The sequence below is a fragment of the Cottoperca gobio genome, chromosome 19, assembly GCF_900634415.1.
Source record: "Cottoperca gobio chromosome 19, fCotGob3.1, whole genome shotgun sequence".
Classification (NCBI taxonomy): domain Eukaryota; kingdom Metazoa; phylum Chordata; class Actinopteri; order Perciformes; family Bovichtidae; genus Cottoperca; species Cottoperca gobio.
This window is the reverse complement of record NC_041373.1, coordinates 5,455,090-5,478,980: the sequence shown is the minus strand read 5'-3', so window position 1 is coordinate 5,478,980 and position 23,891 is coordinate 5,455,090. Positions and strand designations below refer to the sequence as shown.

The 23,891-nt window shown below is 39.2% G+C and overlaps 1 protein-coding gene across 2 annotated transcripts in view; it reads right to left on the bottom strand.

Moving 5' to 3' along the window:
• Positions 1-23,891, bottom strand: part of crhr1 (corticotropin releasing hormone receptor 1) — a 58,717-nt gene that overhangs the window by 23,418 nt on the left and 11,408 nt on the right. For both annotated transcript variants that reach the window (XM_029456788.1, XM_029456789.1), the window contains exons 5-6: positions 7,864-7,949; positions 590-696 (exon numbers count right to left, since the gene is read on the bottom strand). In XM_029456788.1, the coding sequence (XP_029312648.1) occupies positions 590-696; positions 7,864-7,949 (193 nt within the window). The remainder of the gene's footprint in view (positions 1-589; positions 697-7,863; positions 7,950-23,891) is intronic.

The following is a 23,891-nucleotide window of genomic DNA, read 5'->3' as shown; positions in this document are numbered from 1 at the left end:
CTCATTAAAAAGTGAAGAAGGTGAGTAATAAATGCCAAACTCCTGCACTACCCCGATGCCATTTCTAGATGGCTGACACTTGTCCTCCCTCACCCTCCCTGTCCAAGCCACACAAACATGGGTTGTGCATAAACGCTGTCCTGTAGAGCTTTTTATTGTGTCTCTCTGTGGCCTTTCATGCTTTTCTCACCCCCCGTGGGTGTCTCGGGGATCAATAACAGTCCAGGCTGTTGAGGGTGCTAAGACCTTTCTGTCGTTTACGCTCGGTTTATTTCGGTTTGTCAGAGAAACCCATTCCACGTCCACCGGTTGTCCCAGCAGGCCTATGCAAGAGTGTTTTGGTTTTCTTTCTGAGATAGGTCTATTATTCCCATTTGTGGGGAAATGTGCCCTAGTTTTTGCGGGCGTCTAAACCCCTTTACATCTGCGGGATTGAGATAGGGAAGGTTTCATCCCATGACCAAACGGTTTTTCAATAAGAACGAGAGGCGCTTTAAAACGAGGGATCTTGAGAATACTGACGTTTCTGTCACATCAAAGATGTCTTTAGGATTATCAGCGGACTGGTGGCAGTGGGACCAACACTTACCTCAGACACAAGAAGAGGAAGAAGGCTATCAGAAGAGCCACCATGGAGATGCAGTGACCCAGGAAGTTTATGATCACAGCTATTTGGTAGTGCATCTTGCCTTTTTTCTGCAGGGGGAGAAGAAACACAGAATGAGTCTTTTTTGTGATTTACAGAAACAATACCATTAGGATAAAAAAAAGAGACTTCAAAGATGGAAAATCCTTTTTCGGCTATTTTATCACAGAGCGGACTCCTGCTGTGGCTTTAAACACAGGCGGGTTAAACATGTGACTTACTTTTGAAGCTCTGGTTTTGAATTTCCATTACATAATTAATAGCCACACTGTTTATTCAGTGTAATAAATTATATAAACAAGCAACTTAAAATATTCTAATGTGAAATAATATCAATAAATAGCTGCTATTTGTAACTCCAAATACCTTAGAGCCATGGGCGGATTACCAGAAAATTGGCCCTGGACAGACATGTAAAAGGACCCCCACCCTTTCTACATAGGAGCAGGAGACCCAGACAGAAAGACTCAGTTTGTAGTTATTGTAGTCTCTCTTTGGTATTTTTGTCTTTTTGTGATCGTTTCGTATCTATTTATGGTCGTTGTTTCATCACCAGACGGCTTCCTCATCCGGTTCAAAGGGTTTGCACAGAACTTCTCCTATTTTACTTCATGGATTTGGAATAATCTGCAGAGCATACTACATTTTAATAATCTAGTCCCCTTGAAAAATGTAAAGCCATGTTGAAAGTCCATGAAACTGAGAAATGCAGCTGCTTTATTTGAGCTGGATTAATTATCTTCCTTGTGTGTTTGATGATTGCATTTCCTGTCTGTTGTGTTTCATCTCTATTTAAACTGTAAATGTAACGTGTGCTGTCTTGGTCAGGTCTCCCTTCGTTAAATGAGATTTCCAACTCAAGGGACTTCCTGGTTAAATAAACATTAAATACATTTAGAAAAAAAAAAAATCTTTATTGTTATTTTACGTCGATTTGTGGTTTGAATCTCTTTATAGTAGATTAATGTCTCTTTGGGGTTATTTTTTATCTCTTTGTGGTTGTTTTGTATATATTTTGTGGTCTCTTTTCATCTCTTTGTGGTTATCTTTTGTCTCTTTATGCTCAGTTTTTGTAAATCTTTGGTTGTTTTTTTCGTATCTTTGTAGTCGTTTTGTATTTCTTAGTAGTCGTTGACATATATATGTTGTCGCTTGTCATCTCTTTGTGCTTATTTAACGTGTCTTCACGTTGGTTGTTTTTCTCGTGTCTTTGTGGTCGTTTAGTATTGGTTTATGGTTGGTTGGCTTCTCTTTGTGTTTGTTTTGTGTCTCTTTGTTGATTTATTTCTACAAGAAATGTAAACTTCAGTCATATAGAGGTTCTTGTCATTGGGGTTCTGGGTTGTACCTGGTAGGTACCAAAGGGTCACCTACATATCACAGAGGAGCTTGTGCCACCCGTGGTTTTGAAACATGAATATTGGAAGGCTTGTGAGCACACACTCACTTATACATTATCCACATTTCTGGTCCTGCTGCTGCATCTGAGGGTTTTACAGAACACAGACATCTTCCTCGAAATTGCTGCTGAAGACAACTCACTGTCTGTGACTCAGATATCCATTGTGATCGGATTTCCCCCACACTACCAACAGTAATCTGTGATGTGGATTTATATAACCTACTGGTGTCTACACCGAGATTAAAAGTGGACATGTTTAATCCCTGCCTCTCCCACCCTGAAACACATCATCCCATTCACTTCATTTTGGCATTTTGGTGCAGCAGCTCAAATCTTTCACTCTTTCTAAGTATTTAGTGTAGAAGTGGCAAATGGTATCACCTCTGTATCTTTCCTATTCTAAATCGTGAATTTGCATCGATGTCTGTATGACAGTATAAAATATTAGTTGAGTATTCATTTAGTTGATTAGTGAATTATCAAAGAGTGATTCAGCCACTCTTTTGATACATTCTGATTAATCGTTAAAGTCATTTTTAATGAAAAGATGCCTGAAAATGTGACGATTTCGCTGGTTTTCTTCATCCATAATGACAGTAAACTGAATACTTTTGAAGTTTATACTATTAGTCAATCCAATGAAGAAATGTCCCCCATCGAATGTAATAAACTGTGTATGTTGGAAGTGTTTGTTTTGTTGTCTGGCTAAATGTTGTGTTTTGTTATGGACGTGTAACAATGTGATGCCTGGTAAATTTCAGAGAAACCTTCAGTGAAACCAAACAAAGTGGCTGGTTTGAATTATACTGAGCCACAGTCCACATTTCTAAAGCTAAAATAAGGCTTTAACAGTTGGAATTAGACAAATCACATGGGCATTTCATCCTGGGAGTTGCATATGTGTATTGTCCCAGTAAAATATACTAAAAAAAACTACTGGGACATTTCCCTCTGCTGCAGTTTAATGCATTTTTTTTACCAAACAAGGAATGTAGATTTTGTTCTCCATCTCTTACAGCGGAATCACGCTATAAAAGGTTCGTTTCAAGGGTAGTATGACAGGATGGGTGATTACAATGATTAGTGCCTACACATTGAATGATTTCAATGTACAGTATATATGAGCATGTGCAGTAATAGAGACCTGAAAAGAGAAAAATGTGAGTCCGTCCTTTAAGAGACACTGCAGGACTGGCTAACACATCAGGGCATAAATCAAGCCAACAGGAGGTTTTAAAATGGCTAGCAGCGCTCAGAGAGGAGGGGGTGGACGACAAGAGGATAATATAAGACCCACCCACCATTCGCCTCAGATCTCTGAGAGAATGTGTAGCCACGAGAGTCAAACCCAACCTGACTCACTCTCCTTCAATAAGAGAAAACAAAGACACTTATCGAATATTTGAGAAAATAACCTTGAGAGAGTCCCAAAAGGAAAAGAGGATTTTGTTTTCTTCCTCTAACTAACTTTCCATTAAGCTTTTGATCCACACAGTTTATCTTCCCATAGGGACCACTGAATGTCCAGTTCAATGCAAGCTGAACTTTAAAGAGACACTATCTCAATGCCCCCCCCCTCCTTTTCCCCTTGATGTCAATCACACCACCACTGGCACCTGGTGATTTATTTCATGGACACAAAAAGAAAAAAAAGGAAAAAATCAAACACACATTTTAAAAGGTCAGACAGTCTATATCCATCTTCTGTTGGGATCGATTGGACATCAGACTCAGAGTCTCTCTCAGAAAACACTTAATGAAGGGTCTCGTTCATGCTCACAGATCTATAGAGTACAACTGAATACAACTACACTGCATCTGGTGACCTAATTGACAGGTTTCACAAGTTAGACAAAATCCTTTAAAAGAAGAATGATATTTTTTTATTGCTAACAAATCCCATAAGAAGACCAAAACCTACGATAAAATGAACCAAACAACCAACACAATTTGAGTTTTGAAATTGTGATTAAGAATGGGCAGTCGTCTTCTCGTGGTAAACAGAAAATTGACAACAAAAATAGAGCTTCAAAAATAACGCTATTCAGGTTTTTGTAATACACAGTACAGAAATAACTCTTACAGGAAAATATCGATATTTTCAAAAAAAAAAGGCTAATTTACTTTCTTGCTGAGAGTTAGATGAGAAGATCAATACCACTCTCATGTCTGTGTTTAAAGGAACGTGAGCCAGGAGGCAATTAGCTTAGCTTAGCATAACAAAATAGAAGCAGAAGAAAACAGCAAGCTAACGTGTCGGTTTTAAATGGCTGTTTGTGTACAGATTACACAAACAAGAAACAATGTGTTGATAGACAGAATTGGAGTTTCGGCTTCCGGTGGAATCACAATGCATGCTGGTGAGGCAAGCCTAGAAAAGTGAGCACCAACTCTACAAGGGCCGCCATATTGGATTTCTTCTCTACGTGTTTACATTGTATTTGGCTTATTCTTCAAGCGTGTTTACATTGTATTTGGCTAGTGTAATCATCGCTCTTCTAGTTATGGGATTTGGACACCGAAATTGTGTGGTGAAAGGATGTTCAAACAGTGGGAGAAAGCTAAATAAATGGGCAGAATCTCATTGTGAGCTTCACGATTGCAAAAATTGCCCCCGTTCGAACTATTTCCATTTCCAACAACACTAAAGCACAATGATAGAAGGCTAGCATGGACCAAAGCTGTAAATAGACAGGATTACAATGGGAAGTCTTGGGAGCCCAAGAAATCTTCGCGGATTTGCAGTGAGCATTTCATGCAAGGAAAACCAACAAATGAATTCCCTGATCCTGAACTCGACCTGGGGTATGTAGTCTCTATATATCTTTCTATATATTGAGTTTTATAATAATTAACAAACACAAGTTAGGTATATATTTATAATAGCTTACCCTGCAACACAACTGCAATAAGCACTTATGATATCGGCAGTTTTCTTGACTGCGCAGATCCATGCCGAATGTGGCGTATGGGAAATCTTCATTGAATGAGTACAATTTGCTTTCAAAAAGCAATACTCAGAATCTGCGAGAGGATTGAAAGATATTTGTTTCAACCAGCCAGAGTCAAACAGTCTAAATGCTTTGCCTTCTTTGTATTCGTTCAAAGTTCGTTTATGAACCTCGACATCGTTCCCTGGGTGGTCAGACATTAAAAATAATGTTATATCGCTGAGGTATATAGGGGGCCAAGAAGTCATGCTGTTGTTTTCATTGACCCAGCCATCCTGCAATGTCAAGGGATCAGGCACTGAAATGCCACTTGGCATAACCAAAAGCTTAATCTTTTCTTTTTCTGTGATTGAAAGTCTTTCGTTAGCTGTTGGTTGCTCCTCAATGCCCATCCTCTGATGCAGCAAACACCCTGGCAATAAGCTCCAGTTTTGTTCCTGAAACCTTTAAATTCCGCTTGCAAAGCTTCGACTTTCCACATCTGTAGAGAAGAAATCCAATATGGCGGCCCTTGTAGAGTTGGTACTCACTTTTCCAGGCTTGCCTCACCAGCATGCATTGCGATTCCACCGGAAGCCCGAAACTCCGATTCCGTCTATAGTGTGCTGTAGGTGTGTTTGTTTCACTTTCCAGTATTTATGCTAAGCTAATAACATCCTGAAGCTCCATACAGACAGTGCAGTGGTATCAATCCTCTCATCTAACTCTTAGCAAGAAAGCAAATTAAAGTAGATCAAAATTTGAATCTGATCTTTCTTTGCGATTGTTGCGAAAAGTTAAGTTAAATGCTCCTAGCAAACGCTAACACAGCTTCTTTGTTGACTGAAAATAATCTTAGCAAGACAGATGTGTGACGCGCTACAAAGGAAAGATAACACAAATAAACTCCTCCTGCCAAACAAACATTGACTAAAGAGACATGAACACGATATCAGGCTGAATAATTAAACCATCCTGTTGCTGGAAATGCTAACTAGAACGCCAAATATAAATTAATCTGCCAAAGAAAATAGTCCACAACAAATGCATTATTTAATACTGTTGACTATCTTTTGAGAAAGACTTCAGTGACCCGCTGTTTTTGGAAATTACTCAGCAAAATAACTGAAACTGTTTTTCCTGGCCAAGGTCAGGGTCCTTGAACACAACATGAGCGGAACGTGTCATCACGTGGTCACGCCATGTCAGAAAGCTTTAATATTAAACGAGACTGTCATTGACATCAGTGAACGCAGCGTGGCGAGTGTAAAAAAGAGAAAGGTAGATGCGGAATGTCGCACTTTCCAGGAGAAATGGACGAATGATTATTTATTTGTGTAAGTAGTAGTGTGCCTAGTTTGTGCGGACGCGCTTGCGGTGATGAAATAATAATAATAATAAAAATTTGAGCATCATTACAGCACGAAACATGTCAAACTGCACGAGCTGAAAGGACGAGTGTTTGGATAAAGTTAACGCTCTTCGCCGGAGTTTGGCCCAACAAGCAGCTCTCTGCAGAGCGTAACATACAAACATGGAAAGATAGAGAGGTAGACCACCACACCAAGAACAGACTGTTGCACCACTGCTGTGCAGTTATCACTGCCATTTACAATACTCACTTTATTTTCTATCAACCACTTGGTACTTATATTATTTTTTATTCTATTTAATTATTGTGTACTGCCTTTTTACTTCATATGTTATTTTGCTGTGACAACATACATTTCCCCGTTGTGGGACTAATAAAGGATTCTGATTTCTGATAAAACAGAAAGATACATGGATAAGAAAGTTGCTTTTTTGCACAGCATGAAAGAAAAGTGAAATAAATGGGTTGCGTCTGAAAAACATTGCAGAGGTTATAAGTTCAATAATTAATATGGCCCTTGAAGGATGTTGTAAAAAAAAAAATGGCCCTTGATAGGAGAAAGGTTCCCCCCCTGCTTTAAGTACAGGTCAAGGAGAAAGCATTGTTTTAAAAATGGGGAAAAGAAAATACCACAGAGCGTCTCGAACCATCGAAGAGTAACAATGTTGATGGAAACTCAACTGTTAAATATTGAGTTCAGTTTCAGCAGATGGTCAGGTCAGGCAAAACAAACATTTTGTGTCACATCTTTCCATCATGTCATTTTATAATTTACTTACAAAACTTCAAATGTCTACTTATCACAGCCTGATTTGGGTCAGCGTGTTCTGTCTGAAGGCTTTGTCCTCCGTTCAATCCTAATTAAAATGAGCGTTCATCACCACATCTGCACCTCACAGTGCACCATGCAGGTGGAGGATAAGAGCATGCAACAAAAAAAACGGCAACACATGAATGGATAAAAAACTGGGCCACAGCAGGACCTTAACTGCAGCATGCTGTTGCTTTCAACTGAAGCCAAACTTGTGTTTTCTTGCTCTCATCGCCAGAGGACAATGCTGTTTAGAAAAATCTCTGTTGTGGCTGCTGTTTCTTTTGAGGAATCTACTAAATGAAGCTCTTTGTTTTTGTGCGTTCAAAAGAGAAATAGCTGCAGGTTGATTTGCGGATTTCAGGCTTCCACCTACATATGAAACCTACCAAGAGGACATTAAAGCTGCAGCACCGGTTTGATGCAAAACATTCATTGTGCTTTTGAAGCCTTCTAGTGATGCTCTTGGGCATTTCGTTGTACGTTCATAGTATTTTCAGTTTAGGGCTGCAAGCCCTGAGGAACCAAACCCTCCATGTATCCATATTTACTATAAATAGGCTTCGAGCAAACGTGCCACACTCATCTTCCATTGCTAACTTAGCCTTTGTTGTTGGTTCTTGATTATGTTTCATACTTCATGAAAAGCCTCATTAATCAGGATACAGGCGCACACACACACTACACGCTGTGACCTCTTACCTCCTCGTGAAGTATGGCCTTACACATGGAGTAGTTCCCCTTCAGCGCCCATGTCCCATTTGCGAGACATTTCCTATAAACATTATCTGCACAGAGAGAAAAGAGGAAAAAGGACAGAAGACTGTTGTTAATAAATAATTTTCTCACAATTTCTTTATTTTTTAAGTGAATAATTCTTGTTTTTTAGCTTTGTATTCCTGGAAATTTACAAAATATGAATTCCTGCATGATTAGTAGTGGCACAGTGACCTTTCCTTTTGCTTTTGAGACTAATCGGTAGAGATATCATTAGATGTAGTCTTACAAGCTGTGAGTTTTCACACGTTTGCTGTCAGGACAGTCTACCACCCTCTGCCTAAGCATTGTGTATCGTTCTTTACATTTAGAACACAAATGACCTGCATTCACTGACATTTTACACAAAACAAGTTATCCTCGTGTCGTGCTGTTCACAAAAGATGTGGGAAAAGTAAGTCAGGTCTGGAAGTTCTTGACATAAATGATCAATTATTGACAATTTTACTGCAAGCTCTGACATAGTTAAATGGCATATTTTCAATATTTTGATATGTATCGCCACATTTAAATCAAAAGAAAGACTCAGACTGGAGTCCAGACAGAGTGAACCAATGTTCATTTAATATTTAAAGAACACCATTTCTACACATTGCTGGATAATGCAACCCAAGTCATATGGGGTCGGCATGAAGGCTCTGACAAATGATGAATAAAATTATATTTTCCCATGCAGGCTCGCTCTATCACAACAAACATTTCTTGCCGCATTCACGAGCCAGAGAAAAAATAAACTGTAACAAATTTCACATTTATTATTTCTTAAATTGAAGGAAATGAAATTGTCAAGCAGGACACTTTGGAGAAATACTACAAATGAGGCAATTTAAAGTTGAAAGGGGAGATAGATATTTTAAAGATGATATTTATTTTTACATCAGCAGATGTCTGCAGGTGATGCTGCTGAATTCTACCGCCTGAAAGCTTGAGGTTCAGTTCATTTATTTGATGAGCACGGATGAAATGAAGTTAGTTCCAGTGCTCGCCATATATTAATGTAAACAGGTTGAAATATACATAAATAAATGGAGGATTGTTTCTTCTTCAGAAAAAGCTTTCTGTCATTGGGTTTAGACAATCAGCAGTGGGAGCACGCACAAAATGTGTCAGACAGTTAATCCCTCGTCCAATAACAAACATTTTTCACTCAGTAATGTGGACAGATCCGACCCTGATGTGGAGTCGGGTCGACACCGGTCATTAGAAACCTTTTCCAGTGACAGTTTTCAGATCTGGGTGGAGAAAGTGAAGTTTGCTGCGCAGTCATCGTCACGGTTAAAGCTACATTGGTTTTCACTGGAATAGGAAAACTGTCAACATCCAGAAATAATGAGGCACAGCTTCAATAAAATGAAGTGCTTGTTTGCTTCTATTTTAGGACACAGTTTGCTCTCAGGTTACTTTAGCCAAACATTTGGCCAAACAGCATAAATCCACAGCGTGTTCACTGCAGGTAGCGTCTGAATTACTGTCCACATCTCAGTGCTTATTAACGGCTGACCAAGGTTAAAACGGTTATAGTCGATAAGGGGTCAGGAGAATTATCACCCTGACTCTGGAGTTCCCTTCTTTATCCTCTTTCAGCTCATTGTTTCCAGAATGTATGAAATATGTATACAATTTTAAAGTTTGAATGTTGAGTTTTAAGCTGAAAGAATGGATAAGAGTTGAAAATGTTTCAAATTCAAATCAACATTTTGGCCATTCATTTGAAGGTGGAATATTTCTGAATGTATTAATAGTATGAATGATACACATAATAGCCAGAATGTGCGAACTGAGCTGAATGTTTTGATGTTGGATGAAGTTTCTATGCTTCCAGCACTAACATCCAACAAGCTGAATAGCAATTACTCCCAACAGTGCAGTATAACAATACAATATCTCATAAAGAGTTCCTACAGAGCAAAAAGATGAAGGCTGAAACTACAGTTTATGGCGCTCACGAATGACATCAGAGCTGTTTTTGTTCTACAGTAATCGCTCCATACTAACGAGCCAACAGGTCATTCTGATCATAAAAACATAGAATGTGCAGAAAGTCTCACAATTCAGACTCAACACAACAACATTAATAATTCATTTGTTTCTGGTTAACTGATGACTTGATTTCTGATTATAGAGAGATATAAGCTTTAACTAAAAAAAAGAGTATGTTTGTATGAAATGTACCCACATCAGTGTGAAGATGGCCTGAGATGGATGTTAATAACTTGAAATTATGAGGATTTTTGAAGAGGGTAAGAGATGAAATGGGATTGGATAGCCTGAGGGCAATAATGTGCAATGAGCTGGGTATAAATAGCATGTTGACAGTGCAAGGGGACTGTCATCCCTAATCAAGATTACCTCGCCTGTGATATTCCCTAAACCCCAAACGTAATATCCTAGAGAGCCTGAAAATCTGTCTACAGAGAATTATGTCAAAGTCGAAATTGCTCTTATGGACTGACAAGTAGCATACACAGAAGTCATAGTTTCATTAAATTGGCTTCTTAATGGAGAAGATTTAAAAGTACATTTTTCAATTTCAAACGGAAGTTCATTATTTTGGATTTTGAACTGATTTATTTATCTTTCAAAAAATCTATTTTCTACTCTCACACTAGTATACTGGCAAACATCTCACAATTCTCTGCATGACATGACACTGCACGACTGGCTTTATTTAGAAAGCACACATTTAAAAAACTATGTGCAAAAGCAGACAAATCAAGCAAAAGCAGTAACACACAGAGACATCACAGTCGAGGTCTTGTGTACATGGTAGCACCTTCAATTCAATCAGTATGACCTTGAAATAAATTATTTCCAGGACTGGTCCACTCTGTGATTTATGGCTGCTAAACCTCTTTATTAAAAAATAGACCATATGTGTCAAACATTTTATGACAAAGACTGAATGGCATGGAATATATTCTTTATGTAATGAGCAAGTTAACCATAATCCTGGTTGTGTTTTTAATGGATTCATTGAGGTTTTTTGCATTGCATTGTTGTACAGCTGAAGCCCCCGGGCACCGCTTCATTGCTCATGAGCAGTGGTGGACAGTAACAGGGTACATTTACTTGAGTACATTTCTATGAAGGTTCCTGTTACTTTGAAGCATATATTTGAAGTCAGTGGGTGAATTTTCTTTTCCAAAATGCATTAGGCCATACTGCTGGCTAGCATTATGTATTTGTTGTTTGTTTGTATGTCGCACCAAAATGTAGTGGAGTAGAAATACAAAGTATCAGAAAATGGAAATACTCAAGTAAAGAAAAATTTAACTTGAATAAATGTAATGTGTTACTTTCCTCCACTGAGGATATATACATATGTTTTGTGTCTGTGAGTGAAGTACAAAGCTGGAGTCAGGACACGGTTAGCTTAGCTTAGCATAAAGACTGGAAGCAGGGGTACACAGCTAGCCTGTTTCTAAAGCTCACTCATTCATAGCATAATGGGGGGGGGGGGAATAAAAAAGCAGACCTTTACAACCTCGATAGGAAATGAAGGTGGGGAAGGTGAGGAGATAAGAAACACGTGTGAGCCGGAAGAAAGGGAAAAACTAACAAAAGCAGCGCGGAGGAGAACAGAAAGAGGAGAGAGAGTGTGGCTGAAGAGGAGATAACAAAAAGTTTGAAGTGTTCTCATTTAAAAAAGGACATACAAACTGTTCCCCACTTGAACACGTTCACACTCACACACAATCTCATTAACTGGAAGACAGAAGATTATCTGGAGTCCATTTAGGGACATTTGATTTTCACATCAATGGAAATGGAAATGGAAATGGAGGATTTGGAATCCTCTTTTAATGGTCACACACATGTGCACAGCACCGCACAGGGAAATTTAGACTCTGCATTTAACACGTCCAGCTATTATGTATACAGTACCCGGGGAGCCGTGCCTTGCTCAAGGGCACCTCGACAGTGCCCAGGAGATGGACAGGTACCTCTCAAAGTACCAGAGCACACTCCGTACTTGCTCTGTCTGGGGACTTGATCCGGTTCCTAAACCAAGTCCCTACGGACTGAGCTTTTTGTTTGATTAAGAACCACTTGATTTGATTGCTTTTTATTTGGTTTCAATACAAAAAGATTAAATACATTAATTTTTCGCTTGTTCAGTAATTGTGTACACATATCACTGTTGAGAAAACTGAGACTCATGGGTATTGTAGTATTTAGTACCCACCATGCCAAACTGACATCAGAAATTAAACTGAAATAATCAAAACTGGTAGCCAAACTGTAAACCTATATGATTGTTACATTATCCGTGAGAGCACGTGGTTTCTATGTTTAGTAACTTTGAGGATATTATATTGTGTAAAACAAATAAAATAAAATAAAAATTCAACCTGCAAGCTGAAATGGTGTATTTTACAAAGTGAACTATTCCTTTAACCCATGAATAGGTAAACAGGTTGTTTTAATAATAAATAGTAAGTTGTTGAAGTGCAACATGTTTAATTACAGTGAAATATACACTGACCTTACACTCTGACAGCAAGAAGGTGATAAACTGCTCAACCGCCTTATACAAATAGACAGTGTAAACGCTGCTGTTTTATCACAAAGAATAAATGTCAAGAATGTTTCTGTCATTTCTTCTGATAGTGTTTGCTGTCAGTATGCATGAGGGAGTTTTACAGCTGAAGCACAAAGGGGATTTAAGGCCCAGACAACATAGTGGCAGTATTATTATTGCTGTTAGTTGTTTCCAGCTGCTGCAGAATGCAAAAACTGTTTGTTTTGAGGTTAAAACATGTGAGAGGCAAATGTTTGACACGTCAAAGCAGCTCACCTGGCTCCAAAGTGAAAAACCACACAATCACACCTCTAAAGCTCATTACATATTATAACTCCTAGTTGTAGCTCCTTTGTTTGATCGGAACACGAACTGAAATACAAAAACAACTATAGACGCCAGGCATCATCGGGCCAGAGCCGTAAAGGGGGGGGGGGAGCAATGGACCATTCCTCACTTTCTACACCGCTGCCTACAGCTCGGATCACACCCATCTAGGAACTCGAGTTGTACGGTTGTGACGCTATCACGGTGACAAAATCTGTCCACAGACAGAAATAAAAACATTTAGTGAAGTACTCTAAACCTCTTCTGGGCTAGTTCGTGCTACAGAAGGTGTCTCCAGACCTTTTTGCCATGATGATACACACAGACCCACATGGAGAAAACATGCTGTCTTGGTTGGCAACAATTTGTGGTTTTAGGGGGTGTTACGTGCTGGAACCATTTCTTGGCGAACTGAGCAACTGCTCTGTACAGCTTTGTGAAGTCTTGTACAGAAACTAAAATCCATCTCAGTATCCATCCAAATTTAGGATAAAATTCAAACAAATTTCCAGTAAATCGGCTACAGAAACGGATTATTAATGCATACTTGCCTCCACGATTGTACTGGAGCCAGGTGCCACTAAATCATTGCAGAAGAAGAGGATGAGATGACGTCAGTAAAAGAGCTCCAGTCAATCCTCAAATGATGGAAACCATGTGGAAACATTATGAAAATATAACATTTCTGTTTCGTGTCATGTATTAATGTGAGGAACGTAACAGTCTCCGCATCACTGCACACATACCTGATGCTTTCAGTGGACACTTAGGTCACCTGATTACGTTTCTTTTGAATTTCCTGCCTTTTTTTATGCACAAATGGAAAATAATCCATTAAATAAAACTAGGCTAACCACTTCCAGACTCCTGTTCCTTGCTTAATGAAGCGAATAACCTTCGTTTAACGATTGGCCAGAGATAAAACAGAAATGTGACTTTCACTAAGTGAACAAGATGAGTTCAGTATTCGTGGGGTTGAGTTGCTGAAGGTTCTTTGGGAAGATCTCTGTCCCTCTCACTTAAAGAATCCAGGGTGCACTTTCAGTAGAACATGTGTCGTGGACATTCATACATAAGTTGCACAGATAATGCACTTAGACTGCAGTGGCAGTACTTTATTACCGTTCTCCTGCAGTCTTCTTGCAGGTTGCAGGGAACGAGCCTCTGACAGCATCGTAAAACGCTATTTGCATCGGCGACGAGCTCAAGGTCCCTAAATATATCTCCTGAATTCATTTAGTGGCTGCTGCCAAACTGGGGATTTGCCAGGAGTCATATTAGCGGCAGGCAGGTTTGTCTTTGAGCATCCTTGGAAGGGTAGTTTCATTGTTGCACGCTACATATTACATATCAGTTTGAATTTCTGCTCAGTGACCGGCCATTGTTGTTTCTGAACGGGTGTTAAAAACAGCAACGGGCCTATGCCAGGTGCTTAATCTTCCCTGTGGAACAGGAGCTCTCTAGGTACATGTGGATGGAACTCTGGCACCGCTCCAAGCCCTGAGCTAAATTATCCTCTTTTAATTTTATATCCAAAGACTACCGGCCGTGCAAATACACCGCTTAGTAACAAAGATCAGTCTACAGAGGGTCCTTTGTGTGGCTCAGAATCGCAGCGCGGAGCAGAAACCCTGCTGTATTTTAGGCCCAACACAAGCAAATATGCTGACCAAAATTTAGTCACACTTACTTAGCGCTTCAACACATCGGATCAATGGCTGCAGCTAAGAGGCATCTTCCTCCTCTGTGTATTCGGAGTCTAATTAAAACCAGGACCAGCAGGAAACAGAAAAACACATTTATTGTACTAAATGAGGTGTGGGGCTTTTAGTAGAAACAGACGCTGTAACATGATGTTTTTACTTGTTTGTGCAGCAAAAAGTTAAATACAAATACCATGTTTTATCATCAAATACTTGTTTTAATCCTATTTCTGACTATTCTTTTTACTTCATTATATTATACAACATATAGAGCACATTTTAGGCTTGTTTTAAAGATCAGAGAAGTAGTTTAGATATGTTTACAACTGATTATAGTTGTCAATGCCTGTGATATTTTGTTTAGTATCCCTTTAGTTTTTTCTATAATATCCATAGAGTGGTCGTGTAAACACAGAGGTGTGGTTCACCTGCAAAATGTCACATGAACATAAAACGAACGCTCTGAAACAAAAAAGAATAAATCAGAATGCTAAATAAGGAAACAGATGATCTGAATACATTTTTTAAAGCAAGTGGATTTGCATTAAAAGCAGGTTGAAATACTCGATTTATTTATCACTTAAATGTTATGAAAAACATAATATATCCACTGCACAAGTAGTAACTATAGCTGATAAATGTAGGGGAGTAAAAGAGTTCCAGATTCACAAATTTGAGGATTTGATCTATCTCCTTTTAATTATAAAATAATCTAAATTGAAAATCTTTAAAGTTAAAAACCTTGAGGTTCAGACTGTTGGTTGGACAAAACAAACATGGGAAGGTGTCACTTTGAGCTCTGGGTAACTGTGACAGCATTTCTCCATATTTTCATGATGTTTACAAACCACAATCACAAGGGACATTCTCTACTTTCAATACTTTAAGTACCGTTTCCTGATTATACATGCGTATTATTATAAAGTAACATTTCCAATGCAGGACTTGTACTTATTATAGTACGTATTTTCTATAGTGTGGTATTAGTATCATCTTCCTCCTCCACTTCCTACAGTACTGTGAGCCTACAATAATACTCTACTGTACTGGTAAAAGGGGAATAAATCCTGGTATAAGTCTCTCAGTCTCTTCCACAAACACATATAGTCACTAACAACTCATAAATCCCGAACTGTTTCTGACAACTGGTATATTACTGCAACTTTCCACATCTCTCCAACACTTCCACACTTGAATAATCGTGAGTATTCAGGTGAGCAGTACCTGTATTCTGAAAACATGGGAAAGTTTTCTGCCACCTCGTTTCCATTTAAAAGAAAAACTTGTTAAATTATCCAAACTGGAAACTGGAGCAACTCTTGAGACATTGCAGGCAGTCCACACTGAGGGGGAGTCCATGCCAGTTTTCACGCAGGGTGTGTGTTCTGGCTAACTTCAGTTTGCTTCTGCAGCACAAGACACCTCAAGGGTTTGCACAGGACTGCACAGTCTGTTTTGGAACAAGGTTTAGAGAGAGAAGAATAATCTACTTTCCTTGTCCGACTTACTGCAGGAAAAAAAAATACACACACACACACACACAGACCTGCTCATCACATCACTTTTAGATCTTTCTGTTTTGTCTTTTTTGTCTTTGATGTTTCCCGTCTTCATGCCCACATGCATTCATGAATTAATATTCAACGAATGCTGCGCGGCACACAAGCTCATTCAACAAAAAAGATGCATTACATTCCTTGTGAGTGAACAGAAGGGTGAGCCAGGGTGAGGATTTTGCCACCCCACTGACCGCGAGCACTACTCTAAATAAAACTTCCCCCCCTCCTCCTCCTCCTTCAGCCTCTATCCACTTTGACTGGCGCAAGACCCGACCACTCACAGCCAGTCAGTGAAATGTGTGTCCACATAAACACACTTTCATGCAAACGCACACACAAACATGCATATGAAAATCCACTGGCCTCCCTCCGGGGACCATTAAGGGAAAGTCAAGCTTGGCAACAAATGGTGAAGGGGTTTCCGGGTGGCACAAGAGGGGGGAGGGCGTGCAGCGCTGTGGGCACCTGTCACGAATCAGTGGCTGAGCGGTCTGGACAACGCCCCCTGGACGTACGTCATCCTCTCCATGCATATGTTTGACAACATGCTGTGATCATCTCAGAGAGCACCAGACATATCAAGGAGCTTCTGATGATTAATATGATTAGCAGGTGTTGATTGTTCCACTTAGGCTTCTTTCAACACTCCAAGTCTGCACGAGAAGATTAACTCTAAGCTTTTTGACTTTTTTGATCTTCAGACCTGAATTTTTCTTTCCATTGATTAGATTTTGTTTTCCTACGGAGCCCCTAAAGTCCTATACGCTGATATGTATTATCTTGTTATTATACTGATGTTTTTAGGTGTCTAAAATACATTTTCCTGCTGCTCCCGTCCACAGCAGTACATACACTGCCCGTCCAAAAAAGTTGCACACTCTAATATTTTGTTGGACCGCCTTTAGCTTTGAGTACGGCACGCATTCGCCGTGATATCATTTCCATAAGCTTCTGCAATGTCCATCCATCCATCCATCGTCTACCGCTTATCCGGGGTCGGGTTGCGGGGGCAGCAGCTCCAGTAAGGAACCCCAATCTTCCCTTCTCCAGGCCACATCCTCCAGCTCCGACTGGGGGATCCCGAGGCGTTCCCAGTGAGGAGATACAATCTCTCCACTGAGTCCTGGGTCTTCCCCGGGGTCTCCTCCCAGCTGGACGTGCCTGGAACACCTCCCGAGGGAGGCGCCCAGGTGGCATCCTTACTAGATGCCCGAACCACCTCAACTGGCTCCTTTCAACGTAAAGGAGCAGCGGCTCTACTCCAAGTCTCTCACGGATGGCTGAGCTTCTCACCCTATCTCTAAGGGAGACGCCAGCCTCTGCAATGTCTGCAACATTTCTTTCTGTCCAGAGTTGCATTAAATTTCCACCAAGCTCTTGTATTGATCTGATGCTCCCATCACTCTGGAACAGGGTGAGTCTGGATTCATCAGACCACATGACCTTGCTCCAGAGTCCATTCTTTTTGCATCCTAGCAAATTGACGCCTTTTTTTCCCCGATTATCCTCACTGATCAGTGGTTTTCTTATGGCTATACAGCTGTTTAGTTCCCTTCGCATTACGTGTGTGGAAATATTCTTACTTTCACTATTAAACATAGCCGTGAGTTCTACTGTTGATTTCTTCCGATATGATTCCACCAAACGTTTAAGTGATCTCAGTTCACCATCGTTCAAGAGTTTTTCCGCATTGCTTCCCTGAAGATGAGGGTTCACCACAAAACCTTCCAGGTTTAATAATGCGTTGGACAGTTCTTAACCCGATTTTTAGTAGTTTCAGCAATCTCCTCAGTTGTTTTCTTTGCTTGATGCAGGCCAATAATTTGACCCTTCTGAAACTGAATAACATCTTTCCACGACCACAAGATATGTCTTCCAACATGGTAGTTTAAGAAATGAGAAGCGACTCACCGCATCAGCTGGGGTTAAATAACTTGTTGCCAGCAGAAACATATTAATCCCTGCAGTAATTATCCAATGGAAGATCTTACCCATTTGCTTAGTTAAAAAAATCTTTTTGGACGGGCAGTGTAACTCCTGTCTGTGCTGACCGTCATCCACTGTAAGTAATACATTGACTTCAAATAAGTGCATCATACAATCCCACTTCAAAAGATCCGAACTATCCCTTTAAGTCGAGGATTTGTCACAATCTAATTTTGGAAAGCTAGCCTGGTACCTACGTTTCTAATTCATGGAAGTGATGTTTCACAGTACTGCTAATGCAGGGCAGGGACTCGTTCAAACCTCAGACACAATAGGTAATGGCTTTACTTCTAGTCTAGTATTTTTAGAAGCCGCGTTGCTGTTGTGACTTTATCAGTCACAAACATTAAGGCTTAGAGGTGGTAACCAAATTCATTGACAAAAGTACTCTAGTACAAATTTGAGGTACTTTACTTGAGTATTTTCTTTCATGCCACTACTTCTACTTTATTATATTTGAGAGAGAAATATCATACTTTTTTTAATCACTATAATTATGGGACATACATAACTGATTTACTTTAATCTGATGTTTTGTTATGAATAAATGATTAAAACTACCTTTATACAAGTACAGCTGAAATAATTTGTCAATTAATCAATAAAGAAAATTATCAGCAGATTAGTTAATAGTTCAAAATGAGCTCCAACTTATTATACCAACTACAACACTAAAATCCTGCTTTTATGAATAATCTAATGATACAATGAATTACAACAACACTTTCCTTTGTTCAGATTTGATATTTCTGGGTTTTGAGTTCAGTTCATGACCCTTCATGCTGCTGTCTGTAACTGGAGCAGAAACAAGAATTTGCATCCCTCTTCTTCTTTTCAGAATCCAATTTAAGACCCTCTTACTCGCCTGTAAATCTTTTCCTGGATTTGTCTTTGACTTTGGAGTTGATCTGCAGCTGAGATACGGCTCAGATCTTCAGATTCTTTCCATATCAACAACTCGGATTAAAAAGGGAAGCTGACTTTTGCACTTGTGGACTTGAACTCTGCAATAATCTCCCTCTGGATCTGAAGACAACAGCATCCACTCAGACCTTTAAGTGCCCACTCTGGTCTCACTGTGCTGCCCTTGTCTTCCTCTAAAGCCACTTATTATTGTCCTAACACTACTTACACTTCTTCTACATGTACAACCACTACTACATCCTCTGTCTTCTTATACTTAATTGAAATCCGCTGTTTGTAAGAAACACAATTTCAAATGTTAGAAAATTACATTCTTTATTTTAAAGTGTTATTATCATTATCATTAGTTGTAGTTGTTGTAGTTTCAGTAGTAGTAGTAGTAGTAGTAGTAGTAGTAGTAGTGGTGCTTTTAGGTGAAAGAAATGGTGATGATTCTGCTGGGTACATACCTGTTCTCCTCAACTTGATGCTAAAGTGCTCAACTCCCTGCTTGTACGCGCTGTCAATTTGCTATGTTTTCCCAGTTTTACCGTGTTGTCCTGCTTCTTTCACGTTTGGTTAACCAGGTACCATACCCTCCGAATAACACACACGGGAAACAAAACAAAAAAATGTTTTCTACGCCAAGCTAGCAGTTAGCCATTTTGTCCTGCAGAACCACTCCACGTTAAATCTGGTTATTTTAAACAGAGGTTTGGTTTATAACAATATATCTCACGGCTGGTGGGCACCAAAGTGTCTAATCTCAACTCAGACTTCAAAACTAGTGCTGTAGAAGATAATCCACATTGTTCACGTCGACCGCACAAATACTAATACGAGCAGCCAACCAAATTGCAGCAGTGCAACAGCCAATCCCTTAAAGCAGGGGTGAGGAACCTCCGGGCCGTATACGACCCGCGAGACCATTTGATCCGGCCCTCGAGGTAATTCATAAGCACACGCAAAAAAATCCACTTGGAAAAAAAAAATCTAGACAGCAATAGATGGACAATTGTATGTTTTTCCTGGCCAAGGTCAGGGTCCTTGAACACAACACGAGCGGAACGTGTCATCACGTGGTCACGTCAATTTTATACGAGACTGTCGTTGACATCAGCATGGCGAGTGTAAAACAGAGAAAACTGGATGAGGAATGTCTTCACTTTCCAGGAGAAATTGGACGAACGATGATTTCTTTGTGGAAGTAAAAGGCCAGTGTGTCTAGTTTGTGCGGACGCACTTGCAGTGATGAAAAATAATCTCGAGCGTCAGTAACCTACAGCACAAAACATGCCGAACTGCACGAGCTGAAAGGACGAGCGCGTTTGGATAAAGTTAACGCTCTTCAGCGGAGTTTGGCCCAACAAGCAGCTCTCTGCAGAGCGTAACATACAAACATGGAGAGCTAGAGAGGTAGACCACCACACCAAGAACAGACTGTTCCACCACTGCTGTGCAGTTATCACTGCCATTTACAATACTCACTTTATTTTCTATCAACCACTTGGTACTTATATTATTTTTTATTCTATTTAATTATTGTGTACTGCCTTTTTACTTCATATGTTATTTTGCTGTGACAACATACATTTCCCCGTTTTGGGACTAATAAAGGATTATTTTCTGATAAAAAAGTTGCTTTTTTTGCACAGCATGAAAGAAAGGTGAAATGAATGGGTTGCGTCTTAAACATTTTTGCAGAGGTTATGAGTTCAACAATTAATATGGCCCTCAGGATGTTGTAAAAAGTAAAATAGCCCTTGATAGGAAAAAGGTTCCCCCCCTGCCTTAAGGAAAAGATCATCTTCTGGGTAAAAAAAAACAGATCCTAACTGTGAACCTTTGCATATTCCTCAGACAATTATGAACATCTCTGCACAAACCCATCACTTCTAAACCTGCACAGCACTTCCACAACATTGTTTTCCCACACTCGGGGCACTTGACTTTGCGAGGCATGCAGATATAAAACACCAGTTTATAACTATATGCAGCCACTATAATTAGCCTATAAATAACAGCAGCAACCGAGGATGTTTTATGTCATGCATTAATCCAGAATTATGTTAATTTCTAAATTACTCAGTTACAATAAAACCACAACTTTTCTTTTCAGCTGCCAGCAGTTCACACTTTCTCCCCACTTTCCCCCAAATACACCGGGTGTAGACTGCGGGTATAAGCCTGCTTTAATGTTCTTACAGATAGAAATATCCTTTAAGACAGCGGCCCCCAACCTTTTTGCAACACAGACCAGTTTCATTTTTCTATGGACGCGGGGGGGGGGGGCAGGCATAACAAAACACACAATAAAGTGCAGAACATATAATTTCATTATTACGTATATAATGTAAATGTAATTATTACATTTTATATTATGCACTTTATGCATATCATAATACCAACAAAAAAAACGTTTTATTCTTTCTGTGCAGGCCCGGTGCTGGTCCCCAGCCCATGGTTGGGCTTTAAAATAGATAGCTCTGTACACTAGAAACACAGGAATTGATTGTAACCTCGTCTCCTGGTGGCAGTTAATCAGTTACCAATGAAATGGAACTAATTGGTCGCAGTCTGCTCAGCCTGTGCATTCTTGTCCAGACTATTCTAGCAACACCTCCACAAAACATCCAACCTCTAAACAGCAATAAAAACTGCAATGTTTCTTGTAAAAATGTCTAACATGTGGTTAAAATCATTTTGTGGCTGGAATGTGTGGAAGTGAGCAGAGAAGCAGACAGAGCTTGAAAGTATGTTTACTCAAGTACTGTGTAATTGTGAGGTACTTTAATTTGAGAATTTCCATTTTATCGTACTCTTTACTTCTACTGCAGCTAAAGTTATTCTGCAGATACATTTTTTACATAAAAGCAGGTGATATATTTACAGCTCTGTTAACGCTGAAGGCTCCAGGAGGTAAAAGTATCCAATAATTCACCAAAAATATCCAACTCCAAAAAAATACAATATGAACTTTTGTATCAAAACCTTTTTTTCTTTCCTCTCCCGTTAATCATCTTATGACTCCTCAGGCTTATCTGGTGACCCTTTAGAGGGGCCCGACCCTGGGTTGAGAACCACCGCACTAAACCTCGAGCGGCTACGACATGCTGCTTACATGTTGCATCATACTTAATGATACTTTTATACTTTTATTGAAGTAAGGCTACGAATGAAGGACTTTAACTTGTAATTCAGTATTTTTACGTTGTTGTATTGGTCCTTTACTTAAGTAACAGATCTGAGTACTTCATTACGTCATTTTCCATTGGCTTTATGTAGAAGTCTGTCATTGCACTACAGCCTGAATAGCAATTTATTACACCATTAGGAATCATATATATGTAAATATATTTAAATAACCTTATATATTAATTATTAAAGTTTAGTATTATTATAATAACGTTTTATATTATTATTCTTTTATTTTATTTATATGTTTTCTTCTACACAACTTCTGAAGAACTGCATTTAAGGTTCATTGAGTCATTTACATGACTTTACATACTGCCACCTTATACTTCTACTCCTCTACCGCTCAAACATTGTACATTTTACTCCACTACATTTATTTAAGTACTTTACTTTACAGATTAAGATTTAAATACAAAACATATGATTGTTTGTTCCATGCTAAAGTAATTTGAATGTATAATTAAGTCAGTATTGAGCCATCGTTGAGCAGACGTTGATGTATTTCTGTCCGACCCACAGGGCTACAGTGTAAGCATGACTAAGAAATGAAAACTGATAATAAAAACAGAGTGAAAATGTGTTTCTGTGAGTGTTGGCCGCCTCTCAACTCCACCACTGCTGCTCACTGAGCTTCATCAGACCCAGTTATGCTGTTTAGTGTTTGCTGCATAACATTACTGTTGATGAAAACTCTTACAGCCTTGTGTTGTGCTCACATTAGGAGCCTTAACGCTCACAACTTGTGCTCTCAGCTCAAAGTGATGAATATAAAACCTTGTGCCTTTGTTTGTCCTTGGTGCAGAAAAATAAAGCATTTAGCTAATCAGCAAACAGCGTCATTATGTTCTTCTTTTTGATCAAATGTTTCATAATGATTAATAATAAAATCATTAAAAAAGTACATTTTAAAGTTAAAGCTTCATTTTTGACCCATTACTTCACAAATGATATCATTGAGTATTTTAATGTTCAGAAAGGGATTCCGTCCTGAATCCTCATAAAGTTCATCATCATCTTGTATCCTGAACCTTTTTTACACTATTGACCTTCACTGTTAATGTCAGCGGGTGGGATGTCTTTTTTGAGGTTTTTAGGATGCGCTTCAATGGAGATTTTTAGGATGCGCTTCAATGGAGATTATGTTAATTCTCAAGGTGAAATGAACCTCGCAGTGATCTGAATTATTACCCGGCTCTCTCTCAAGTGGATCTTCGTGGACTCGTGGGGGTTTTACACTTCTTAACACATTTGCTTTTATCTCCTAAATGCGCTGAATTGTGTTTGCTGTGCTTTGTTAGCTTTACTTTAAGAGTGCCACAGTGCCATTAATAAGTATATGTGACACACTACAGATCAATATTTGATCAGGCCGTAGCTTTAGGAAATTTGGAGTGTCAAACACTTTATTTCCTGCATTTTGGTGAATTTTTATGCAACATTTTATGGTGGAAATGTCTTTATTTATGTAAAGGAAAACACGAAATCCAAGCACCAGGTGACAATTAAACAAATAAACATATAATGGAATATAATACAGTAATGTTCTCAAATATGTATTGTCCTGTAGACATGTGGGCATGATTTACTTTATTTTCCCGTCACTTTTACGTCTTTAGTTTGTTGAGGTAACCTCTTTAAATGCACACGTGGCAACTATTCATGTCAATGATACATTCATAACATATCGCACATATCTGTGTTCTCTGAGACGTCCAGAATAAAGTTGTAATATTTACGAGAGTAAAGTTGTGATTT